At 50.4% G+C, this 12,279-nt stretch overlaps 2 protein-coding genes across 2 annotated transcripts in view; one reads left to right on the forward strand and one right to left on the reverse strand.

The window, feature by feature from the left end:
• vps4a (vacuolar protein sorting 4 homolog A) overlaps nt 1-6,481 on the forward strand; it is a 12,625-nt gene extending 6,144 nt beyond the window's left edge. The window contains exons 5-11 of the mRNA XM_066649863.1: nt 507-626; nt 741-897; nt 1,526-1,674; nt 2,963-3,044; nt 4,116-4,335; nt 5,232-5,372; nt 5,575-6,481. Of these exons, the coding sequence (XP_066505960.1) occupies nt 507-626; nt 741-897; nt 1,526-1,674; nt 2,963-3,044; nt 4,116-4,335; nt 5,232-5,372; nt 5,575-5,676 (971 nt within the window). The 3' untranslated portion in view covers nt 5,677-6,481. The remainder of the gene's footprint in view (nt 1-506; nt 627-740; nt 898-1,525; nt 1,675-2,962; nt 3,045-4,115; nt 4,336-5,231; nt 5,373-5,574) is intronic.
• A 3,794-nt stretch (nt 6,482-10,275) lies between these two features.
• The window catches only part of cdk10 (cyclin dependent kinase 10), a 30,375-nt gene continuing 28,371 nt past the window's right edge, over nt 10,276-12,279 (reverse strand). The window contains exon 13 of the mRNA XM_066649400.1: nt 10,276-10,940. Within this exon, the coding sequence (XP_066505497.1) occupies nt 10,828-10,940 (113 nt within the window). The 3' untranslated portion in view covers nt 10,276-10,827. The remainder of the gene's footprint in view (nt 10,941-12,279) is intronic.

Here is a 12,279-nt window from a genome sequence, read left to right on the forward strand (position 1 = left end):
AGATTCAAGGGAACAGCTCAGTAACTCACTATAGTTTCTTGAGTAAACTGTCAGCGTGTGTTGGTGAGTTGTTTAAGCTGGAGCTGGACGATACGGCCATAATTTATATCACGATATATTTCTTAATTTCGGTCGATACGATATAATCCCGATATCGATGTGAACAGTGTAAAATTCACAGAAAAACTGCTCAGAATGACGTCACCCTCAAACAACCACCTTTAACTTTAAAATCGAGAGGACAGCGCCCCCTAATGACCGTCAGTCAGTAAAATCACATCATTGTTATTGAATCATTTATATCAGATATATATTGATATTTAATTATCAATATATAACTCTGTAACCGGGAAGAGTTTAAAATCAAGAAATACACACAGTTATTAGATTTCATTTTCCCACAGTCCTTTGCGGAATTTTCCTCGATCAGTAGCTGTCTTCAGTTTCTTCTCCCTCTACACACACACGTCACTCTTCTAACCCCTCTGTATGTGTGTGTATCGCAGGTGCTATTGTCATGGAGAAGCCCAACGTCAGCTGGAATGATGTAGCCGGGCTAGAGGGCGCTAAAGAGGCGCTGAAGGAAGCCGTTATTCTGCCCATTAAATTCCCTCACCTCTTCACAGGTGCACATCTCTTTGTATTTGAAGCTTTCTTACACCACGCATGAATCTGCAGACATTCTTCAGAGTTCTCCTCAGACCTCTTTTCATTGTGTGTTTGGGTGTTTTCACGTTCAGGAAAGCGTACTCCATGGAGAGGGATTCTTCTGTTTGGACCTCCAGGGACGGGCAAGTCGTACCTCGCTAAAGCCGTCGCCACCGAGGCCAACAACTCCACCTTCTTTTCCGTGTCCTCCTCAGACCTCATGTCCAAGTGGCTCGGAGAGAGCGAGAAGTGAGAAACACCTTAGCGTCACCTGCACGGCTCACGCAGATCTAGTCTTTAAAACACAACACTGTAATTCCAGGGTCTGAGGTGGCAGGAGATTGTTGGTGTTTACGTGGTAATGACACACACGCAGAGGCTCAAGAAGAAGGGCTGGGTCTGAGAGCTTCTGAACTGTCGTCAAGGCAACATCAACGTTATCCTGATGCAGTTTAATAACATCCTTAAAATGTTCATTACACAGTTTACTTTCAGTTACCTCTTCCTCATCATCAGACTCATCCGCTCCGGTCTGAAACACAGCACTCTCCTCATGCAGTGTGCAGTTACACATTTCCACCAGAGAGGTCTCCAAATCCCCCAAAATTACCCTAATATATCAGTCATTGATTATACAAATTAACATAGATCTCTCTCTCTATCTCTCTCTCTTCTCTCTTCCCCTCATCTCCCTCTCTCTTCTCTTCCCCTCATCTCTCTCTCTTCCCCCTTCTCTCTTTTTTTCTTTTCTCCCTCTCCTTTTTCTCTTCCCCTCATCTCTCTCCCCCTTCTCTCTCTCTCTTTTTCTCTTCCCCCTCTTTTTCTCTTCCCCCTTCTCTGTCTCTCTTTTTCTCTTCCCCTCATCTCTCTCTCTCAGGTTGGTGAGGAATCTGTTTGAACTTGCTCGTCTGCGTAAGCCCTCCATCATCTTTATTGATGAAGTGGACTCTCTGTGTGGGTCTCGGAGTGAGAACGAGAGTGAGGCGGCGCGGAGGATTAAGACAGAGTTCCTGGTGCAGATGCAGGGTGAGAGCTGGGGATGGGGGGAGGTGTACCTCTGGATCTAAAGCCTGCTTTACTCAATAATACACTCCTGTATTAATCAGTGTATTATTTCACACCACATTTATACGGGAATTAGTCGTGTCACAACAGCCTTTCTTGTGTTATAACAGTAATAATGAAGTTAATCCATTTAAAGAGCAATGAACTTTGATTAAGAAAATGAATATGCAACAAATTACACAACAACTTACAGCATTAAAAAACACTGTTTTAAAACAAATCCACACAGCGGCTCCAGAACAGAGAGAGCACAGAGAGAGAGAGAGCGGGGGGAGAGAGGGAGAGAGAGAGAGAGTGGAGAGAGAGAACAGAGAGAGAGAGCGGGGAGAGCAGAGAGAGAGAACAGAGAGAGAGAGCGGGGAGAGAGAGAGAGCGGAGAGAGAGCGGGGAGAGAGAACAGAGGGAGCGGGGAGAGAGAGAACAGAGCACAGAGAGAGAGAACAGAGCAGAGAGTGAACAGAGAGAGAGAACAGAGCACAGAGAGGAGAGAGAGAGAGAACAGGGAGCGGGGAGAGAGGAGAGAGAGCAGAGCACAGAGAGGAGAGAGAACAGAGAGCACAGAGAGCGAGAACAGAGCAGAGAGTGAACAGAGAGAGAACAGAGGGAGCGGGGAGAGAGAGAACAGAGCACAGAGAGAGGAGAGCGGGGAGAGAGAGAGAACAGAGCACAGAGAGCACAGAGAGGAGAGAGAACAGAGAGCACAGAGAGAGTGCACAGAGAGAGAGAGGGAGCGGGGAGAGAGAGAACAGAGCAGAGAGAGAACAGAGCACAGAGAGAGGAGAGCGGGGAGAGAGAACAGAGGGAGCGGGGAGAGAGAGAGAGAACAGAGCACAGAGAGGAGAGAGAGCAGAGCACAGAGAGAGAGAGCAGAGCACAGAGAGAGAGAGCAGAGCACAGAGAGGAGAGAGAACAGAGAGCACAGAGAGAGAGAGGGAGCGGGGAGAGAGAGAACAGAGCACAGAGAGGAGAGAGAGCGGGGAGAGAGAGAACAGGGAGCGGGGAGAGAGAGAGAACAGAGCACAGAGAGGAGAGAGAGCAGAGCACAGAGAGAGAGAACAGTGGCTGAAACACTGGAGACGTGTATTCTCCTGTAAACACACACACTAATGAAACATGAAGCATATTCCTACAGGATTGAGTCTCGTTGCTAGGGCCTCAGTTAGAGCCGCTCCGGCTGCAGTGGAGCTCCAGTTTGACTGTGTTCTCCTCAGTGTGAAGCTGACGCTGTGCTGGGTCTGATTTGTGGCAGGTGTTGGGAATAATAACGATAAGATCCTCGTGTTGGGTGCTACTAACATCCCCTGGGTCCTGGACGCTGCCATTCGGAGAAGGTCAGTTTTCTCTTCTCCTGTCCTTTGCTTAAATGAATTAGAGATTATTTGTTTTTCAAACAGTGCCACCTCCTGCTGTCTGTAAATAACACCATGCTCTGAGTAAACATCTCACACACTGGCGTTAGACATGAACAGTTTATATACTGGTCCCAACCTTAGGGCAGAGCTGTGGTGCGATTCCCACGAGCAGCAGGAAAACTGGGGGCGGTGGGAGTGAGAGAACAGCACTGTCCTCCTCCTCAGTCCATCAGGGATGGCTTCTGCCCCTAGGGCACTAGTGTATGACTATTTTAACTGGTGCTGGGAGATAAAGGGATATCGATACAACACTGACAGGAGACAGTGTTTTTAACAGTGGCTCCAGAACAGAGAGAGAGCAGGAAGTGAGAGAGAGAGAGAGCAGGAAGTGAGAGAGAGAGAGAGCAGGAAGTGTGAGAGAGAGAGAGCAGGAAGTGTGAGAGAGAGAGAGCAGGAAGTGTGAGAGAGAGAGAGCAGGAAGTGTGAGAGAGAGAGAGCAGGAAGTGAGAGAGAGAGAGAGAGCAGGAAGTGAGAGAGAGAGAGAGCAGGAAGTGAGAGAGAGAGAGAGAGAGAGAGCAGGAAGTGAGAGAGAGAGAGAGAGAGAGCAGGAAGTGAGAGAGAGAGAGAGAGAGAGAGAGAGCAGGAAGTGAGAGAGAGAGAGAGCAGGAAGTGAGAGAGAGAGCAGGCAGAGAGAGAGAGAGAGAGCAGGCAGAGAGAGAGAGAGAGAGCAGGCAGAGAGAGAGAGAGAGAGAGCAGGCAGAGAGAGAGAGAGAGAGAGAGAGAGAGAGCAGCTGAAACACTGGAGATGTGTATTATTCTGTAAACACAGTAAACTCAAGGGCCCCTCGGCCATGGATTGAGGAGGAGGACGGTGCTGTTCCTTCACTCCCTCTGCCCCCAGTTTTTCTGCTGCTCGTGGAATCAGACCAACGACCTTCCAGCCCCCAGCCCTCTGCTCTAACCTTCAGACCGTGGCTGCCCTGCGTTATTTAATCGAATGCTGGTGAATGTATTGAGTGGTAAAGGATGCTAACAGTGTTTTTGGGGCAGGTTTGAGAAGCGGATCTATATCCCTCTTCCCGAAGAGCCGGCGAGGTCTGCCATGTTTCGGCTGCATCTGGGAAACACTCCCCACAGCCTCACGGACGCAGACCTCCGGCAGCTCGCCCGCAAAACCGACGGCTACTCTGGAGCTGACATCAGCATCATCGTCAGAGACGCGCTAATGCAGCCTGTCCGCAAAGTGCAGTCTGCCACACACTTCAAGAAGGTAACACACACACACACACACAAAGTGAAAGCCGTTTATTTATTAACCCATTAAAATCCTAACACTCCACACTCTGAAGGATGTTACTGTGAAACACACTGAGAATCAGCACATAACCCTCTGTCCTTATGCAGCGGAAAAGCCCCAATAGAAACCTGCCAAAGTTCAACTTGACACACTTTTAACTGGTCTCTTTTCCACTGGGACATCTCCTCCACGAAACGGAGCCGGTGTCGCCTCAAAACCCCGTCTCTAAGGGGAACCGTAGGCTTTGAAAGCGACAACAGCGCGGTGGTAAAGTCAGGTGCTGTTTACTCGTTGTGTGGCGTGTTGTTGTTGTTTGGACTGAACACGGCTCCGCCCCCAGTTCCTGACAGAGCAGTTTTCCTTATCACACGTTCGTCTTTCGCTGGAGATTTTCCTCAGCCACCGCCCCAAGGAGCGTCTGCCCCTCTTCAGAAACCCCTCGGGGGAATGTTACGAGCTGCTGCTGAGAGTCGGATAAAAACTAATGTAAACGCTGCTGTTTCCTGGTGATTCTTGAATTTCCCCTGGGGATCAATAAAGTATCTATCTATCTATCTATCTATCTCGATTGACAGGTCTCTAGCCAATCAGAGCTCTGCAGGGTTTACGCCTCACATTCAGTCCCTACTCAAAGTGGTCGGAATTGTAACAGAACAGCGACTAAAAATAGAACCCGGTTCCAGGAGCAGGACCAGATTTGACCGGTGGAAAAGCAGAAGAGTCGAGTCGAGTAGGTTCTGTGCCGAGGAGGGGGCCATAAGCTGAACAGATGTGAATGGGGGAGGGGTTGGGGACAGAGGAAAATGTGATGAATGAGGAAAAGTCTGTAGTTGTGTTGTGTGTAACTCTGGTGTCTTTGGTGATTCGAGGTTCGAGGGCCGTCCCGCAGTAACCCTTCAGTGATGGTGGATGACCTCCTGACGCCCTGTTCTCCTGGTGACCCCGCCGCCATAGAGATGACCTGGATGGACGTTCCAGGCGACAAACTCCTTGAACCCATAGTGTGCATGGTATGGTACACACACACACACACACACACCGTACTTTGTTGAAAGTCTTTATAAAGCTTGTGAAAAACCTACGTTTAAAAGGCGTCATCACTGTAATAGGAGCCGAGGAGCTGTGAGGAGCTGGTCACGACTCGTCTGTTTGCTTGTGTTGCCTGTCAGTCGTTGAGTTGTTTATTAAGCGGCGTCTCCGTGTTGCCCTCAGGCCGACATGCTGCGCTCTCTGGCCACCACCCGCCCCACGGTGAACGCTGAAGATCTACTGAAGGTGAAGAAGTTTACGGAAGATTTCGGTCAGGAGGGCTGAGGGTGAATCCACACATCCCATAATGCTCTACTACTGCAGCAGCGCTCCCTATAGACCAAACCTGGACTATCAACCCCTCCCCCCCGTCCCTGCCCCCCCCTCCCCCTGCTAACACTAAACAACACTACTACAGGCTTCCTGATGGGGGCAGAACTCAGAGTGAAACAGAAGGAGCTTCTTTTATTCCCCTTTGATGGTTTACTTTGATCTTTCAGTGTTTGAGTGACTGAGAGATGATTTGTGATTAATGAAGGACAGGTGTGTGTGTGTGTGAGAGAGAGAGACTGTAATTGTGCATCACTCCACTGGGTGCCCCTCTGTAAACTCAGTATTGTATTTATTTTATTCCTCCAACTGAAGGCCACTAGAAACAATCACATCTCCCTTCGTAACTAACACGAGCCAGTCATCGCTTCTCTTTAGCTACAGTCTTCTATATTTCAAAGCAAGGATTCGGATCAGGAATGTTCCAGGCCCGTGTTTTCCAGTCACATGATCAATAACGAAGACAAAGACGGTGCAGGTGAGAGTCGACTGAAGGCCAGCTCTCGCCGTGGGGCGGCTTGTTCCTTTTCTTTGGTTGTCATTTTGCTCTCTGTAAATGTAGAGGTTAAGCTTCTCTGTTGGACAGTGATGTCAGTCTCTGTTTCCATGGAGACCGTCTCCTGTTGCTATGACGACTGAGTTTGCCTGAGTTCATTAAATCAGAATTGTAAAAGAAGTGAAATGTGAAACTCTTCTGTGACGTTTTATTGCCTTAAAAACGAAAGGGTCCATACACTTTTAAAGAGTCATTTTAAAGAGATTGGAAGAGTGAGTCCTGGAGGTAGTGCAGATGTATCCTTTGCTGTGTTACATTTCCCATAATCCTATGCGTCTGCTGCAGTCATCAGAGGAAAAACGGCCGAATTGGAGGCAATGTTTATTCACAAATACATGTTAGAGTTATATTTGTATATAACTTTCTGAGCAGAAATAACCGGTTCATCTCAGAGTTGTCAGCTCCTTGTAATGGATCTGTGCTCAGGCAGCGTCTTAATGAAGTTCAGACACGATTCTGTTACGTCAGACACCGAGGCGGTTCCCTCCTGTTTGAGACAGTCATGGTTACGTTATGCGAGGCACTGAATAGCACCACCTTGTGGAGGACTCTCCTAAACGTCAGTGAGTGACTCCAATTCCGTGAAAAAGACTTACAATCGGTTTAACCCTAAAATTGCAAACGCAAAGCTGATTTGCCTGTTTTTGGAGTTGATGCCTAGCCACTAGAGGGCATACACGCCAAACCTGGATCAATACGATTAAACCTCGATTTACAACTGAATCGAATCCGAGATACGAGCCGAGATCTGAGTTACGAGCGAGCGAGCTTACTCCTCCCGACACTAGGTGGCCCAACGAGCGTTCAGTTCACTTGGTTATATCTTGCCGTGCGTCTGTCGTATCCCTGTTGTTTTTTTTAGCGTTAAGTGTGTAGCGAGTAATTTATGTTAAAGGAACAGAGCAAGAAATGAAAAACTCCCCCAGTCTCCTCCACCTCCGCCAGCGGCTTCCTCTGATCTTCAAGGTAAATACACTTAACAGAACCAGTTTTTCTTTAAATCCTCTTTGATAATGTATTATTATTTGTACATATGTTATTTATAAAGTACATTTTTCTTCTTTAAAAACACGTAACGAAAACCGTTGTGGTTTTTGGGGCTGGAACAAATTAATAAAATTTCAAATCCTTTTAATAGGGAAATTTAATTTGAAATTGAGCTACGAGCTCCGCCACAGAACGAATTTAACTCGTAAGTCGAGGAATCACTGTATGTTACTCAAGGCGACCTCTAGTGACCAACCAGGTGAACCACAACAACACACAGCTGCTGAGGTCCAGACTGCAGTTTTCCCAACAGGATTTCGACAGGTACCAGAATGCACTGCTGTTGTGACTGACCATTTTTTACAGCGCAAACTGTGGAATCACTAGAAAGTCATGTCAATCACTTCTAGATCCTGTGTAATCAGTTTTTAAATGATTTACAGAATAGTGGAAGTAAATCTATAAATTCATTATTTTTGTTGTTATTATTATTCAGTATTTAGTTTCAGCGGCACGGTGGTGCAACAGGTAGGTGTCGCAGTCACAAAGGTGTGTTCTCTCTGTGTCTGAGTGGGTTTCCTCCGGGTGACTGTCTGTGAGGAGTGTGGTATTTTCTCCCTGTGTCTGCGTGGGTTTCCTCCGGGTGACTGTCTGTGAGGAGTGTGGTGTGTTCTCCCTGTGTCGGCGTGGGTTTCCTCCGGGTGACTGTCTGTGAGGAGTGTGGTGTGTTCTCCCTGTGTCTGCCTGGGTTTCCTCCGGGTGACTGTCTATGAGGAGTGTGGTGTGTTCTCCCTGTGTCTGCGTGGGTTTCCTCCGGGTGACTGTCTATGAGGAGTGTGGTGTGTTCTCCCTGTGTCTGCGTGGGTTTCCTCCGGGTGACTGTCTGTGAGGAGTGTGGTGTTTTCTCCCTGTGTCTGCGTGGGTTTCCTCCGGGTGACTGTCTGTGAGGAGTGTGGTGTGTTCTCCCTGTGTCTGGGTGGGTTTCCTCCGGGTGACTGTCTATGAGGAGTGTGGTGTATTCTCCCTGTGTCTGCGTGGGTTTCCTCCGGGTGACTGTCTGTGAGGAGTGTGGTGTTTTCTCCCTGTGTCTGCGTGGGTTTCCTCCGGGTGACTGTCTGTGAGGAGTGTGGTGTGTTCTCCCTGTGTCGGCGTGGGTTTCCTCCGGGTGACTGTCTGTGAGGAGTGTGGTGTGTTCTCCCTGTGTCTGCGTGGGTTTCCTCCGGGTGACTGTCTATGAGGAGTGTGGTGTGTTCTCCCTGTGTCTGTGTGGGTTTCCTCCGGGTGACTGTCTGTGAGGAGTGTGGTTTGTTCTCTCTGTGTCTGCGTGGGTTTCCTCCGGGTGACTGTCTGTGAGGACTGTGGTGTGTTCTCCCTATGTCTGCGTGGGTTTCCTCCAGGTGACTGTCTGTGAGGGGTGTGGCGTGTTCTCCCTGTGTCTGCTTGGGTTTCCTTCGGGTGACTGTCTGTGAGGAGTGTGGCGTGTTCTCCCTGTGTCTGCGTGTGTTTCCGCCAGGTGACTGTCTGTGAGGAGTGTGGTGTGTTCTCCCTGTGTCTGCGTGGGTTTCCTCCGGGTGACTGTCTGTGAGGAGTGTGGTGTGTTCTCCCTATGTCTGCGTGGGTTTCCTCCAGGTGACTGTCTGTGAGGGGTGTGGCGTGTTCTCCTTGTGTCTGCGTGGGTTTCCTTCGGGTGACTGTCTGTGAGGAGTGTGGCGTGTTCTCCCTGTGTCGGCGTGGGTTTCCTTCGGGTGACTGTCTGTGAGGAGTGTGGCGTGTTCTCCCTGTGTCTCCGTGGGTTTCCTTCGGGTGACTGTCTGTGAGGAGTGTGGCGTGTTCTCCCTGTGTCTGCGTGGGTTTCCTTCGGGTGACTGTCTGTGAGGAGTGTGGCGTGTTCTCCCTGTGTCTGAGTGGGTTTCCTCCGGGTGACTGTCTGTGAGGAGTGTCATGTGTTCTCCCTTTGTCTGCGTAGGTTTCCTCCGGGTGACTAAGGGAGAACACACGACACTCCTCACAGACAGTCACCCGGAGGAAACCCACTCAGACACAGTGAGAACACACCACACAGACAGTCACCCGGAGGAAACCTACGCCGACAGTCTGTGTGGTGTGTTCTCACTGTGTCTGCGTGGGTTTTCTTCGGGTGACTCTCTGTGAGGAGTGTGGTGTGTTCTCTCTGTGTCTGCGTGTGTTTCCGCCGGGTGACTGTCTGTGAGGAGTGTGGTGTGTTCTCCCTGCGTCTGCGTGGGTTTCCGCCGGGTGACTGTCTGTGAGGAGTGTGGTGTGTTCTCCCTGCGTCTGCGTGGGTTTCCTCCGGATGACTGTCTGTGAGGAGTGTGGTGTGTTCTCCCTGCGTCTGCGTGGGTTTCCTACGGGTGACTGTCTGTGAGGGGTGTGGTGTGTTCTCCCTGCGTCTGCGTGGGTTTCCTCCGGATGACTGTCTGTGAGGGGTGTGGTGTGTTCTCCCTGCGTCTGCGTGGGTTTCCTCCGGGTGACTGTCTGTGAGGGGCGTGGGTTTCCTCCGGGTGACTGTCTGTGAGGAGTGTGGTGTGTTCTCTCTGTGTCTATGTTGGTTTCCTCCCATAGTCCAAAAACATACGTTGGTAGGTGAACTGGTGACTCAAAAGTGGCCGTAGGTGTGAATGTGTGTCTGTGTTGACCTGTGAAGGACTGGCGCCCCCTCCAGGGTGTATTCCTGCCTTGCGCCCAATGACTCTGGTAGGCTCTGGACGCACAGCGACCCTGAACTGGATAAGCATTTAATTTGAATGAATGAGTATTTTCATTCATTATCTGTAACCCTTATCCAGTTCAGGGTCGCGCTGGGTCCAGAACCTACCTGGAATCATTGGGCGCAAGGCAGGAATACACCCTGGAGGGGGCGCCAGTCCTTCACAGGTCAACACAGACACACCACCCTCCTCACCGACAGTTACCCGGGGCGGGAATCGAACCCACAACCTCAAGGCCCCTGGAGCTGTGTTGCTGCGCCAACGTGCCGCATTTAAAAAATATATTTATTGGAGGACAACAGAAATGCAGACAGGAATATTTTATTCATCCTCTATATCACTTGTGCAAACACTAACATTAACTCACTCCAGGGGTCAGCACAGTCTCAGGAGTCCGCACTGTGACGTCTGAAGGATGGTGTCCTAGATCTTTTGGCAGATGGTGAGATCGTCTCAAACTGAGGAGACTTGTGCTGGGAGTGAAACACGTTTCAGGTATTTCCTGCACTCCTTTCAGTTTCCCAGAATGGAGAAGCGCTGACCCAGGGTCACTGTGTGTCCGTGGTGTAACGGGCAGTGTTCCCTGGTTTGTAAAACAGTTTGTCATTTTCCAGGACTCCTTCCCTTTTTTAAAACACACCTGGCCTCACTCTGAGTGTTAGAGAGGACAGAGGGACGGTCCTCCTACCCGCTCGCTCTAGCACGGTGCCAGTCGGTAGGTGGCGCTGTCCTCCAAACAGGATGGAACTGGTGTTGGGAAATTCACATCTGATGGTGCCACAGCCTCTTTCTGGTTCTGGTGTTGCGATTGGTTTCCTCAGGCTGTTGACCACAGGGCTATGATGCAACAGAGCATCCGGCTTTGCTTCGTTTTGATTGGCTCTCAGCTGCAGGCCCCGCCCGCTTGTTTCTGTGGTGAGGGAATGTGGGCATGAGCTCCGGCTCACACGCTGCGGGGAAACACACACAGATTTACTACAGAGTAATACACCACAGGGAGGGTAGGGGGCGATACAGTGCAGGGACAGAAAGGCAAATGTCTGAGAGAGAGACTGTGTGAACCTGTCGACGGGGGTGTGAGTGTGAGAGAGAGAGAGACTGTGTGAACCTGTCGACGGGGGTGTGTGTGTGTGTGAGAGAGAGACTGTGTGAACCTGTCGACGGGGGTGTGAGTGTGAGAGAGAGAGAGACTGTGTGAACCTGTCGACGGGGGTGTGTGTGTGTGTGAGAGAGAGAGACTGTGTGAACCTGTCGACTGGTGTGTGAGAGAGAGAGAGAGACTGTGTGAACCTGTCGACGGGGGTGTGTGTGTGTGAGAGAGAGAGACTGTGTGAACCTGTCGACGGGGGTGTGTGTGTGTGTGAGAGAGAGAGACTGTGTGAACCTGTCGACGGGTGTGTGAGTGTGTGTGAGACTGTGTGAACCTGTCGACTGGTGTGTGAGTGTGAGAGAGAGAGAGACTGTGTGAACCTGTCGACGGGGGTGTGTGTGTGTGAGAGAGAGAGACTGTGTGAACCTGTCGACGGGTGTGTGAGTGTGTGTGAGAGAGAGAGAGACTGTGTGAACCTGTCGACTAGTGTGTGAGTGTGAGAGAGAGAGAGACTGTGTGAACCTGTCGACGGGGGTGTGTGTGTGTGAGAGAGAGAGACTGTGTGAACCTGTCGACGGGGGTGTGTGAGAGAGAGAGAGACTGTGTGAACCTGTCGACGGGTGTGTGTGTGTGTGTGAGAGAGAGAGACTGTGTGAACCTGTCGACGGGTGTGTGAGTGTGTGTGAGAGAGAGAGAGACTGTGTGAACCTGTCGACTGGTGTGTGAGAGAGAGAGACTGTGTGAACCTGTGGACGGGTGGGTGTGTGAGAGAGAGAGAGAGACTGTGTGAACCTGTCGACGGGTGGGTGTGTGAGAGAGAGAGAGAGACTGTGTGAACCTGTCGACGGGTGTGTGTGTGTGTGTGTGTGTGAGAGAGAGAGACTGTGTGAACCTGTCGACGGGTGGGTGTGTGAGAGAGAGAGAGAGACTGTGTGAACCTGTCGACGGGGGTGTGTGAGAGAGAGAGAGACTGTGTGAACCTGTCGACGGGTGTGTGTGTGTGTGTGTGAGAGAGAGAGACTGTGTGAACCTGTCGACGGGTGTGTGAGTGTGTGTGAGAGAGAGAGACTGTGTGAACCTGTCGACGGGTGTGTGTGTGTGAGAGAGAGAGAGACTGTGTGAACCTGTCGACGGGTGTGTGTGTGTGTGAGAGAGAGAGACTGTGTGAACCTGTCGACGGGGGTGTGTGAGAGAGAGAG

The sequence above is a fragment of the Hoplias malabaricus genome, chromosome 17, assembly GCF_029633855.1.
Source record: "Hoplias malabaricus isolate fHopMal1 chromosome 17, fHopMal1.hap1, whole genome shotgun sequence".
Classification (NCBI taxonomy): Eukaryota; Metazoa; Chordata; class Actinopteri; order Characiformes; family Erythrinidae; genus Hoplias; species Hoplias malabaricus.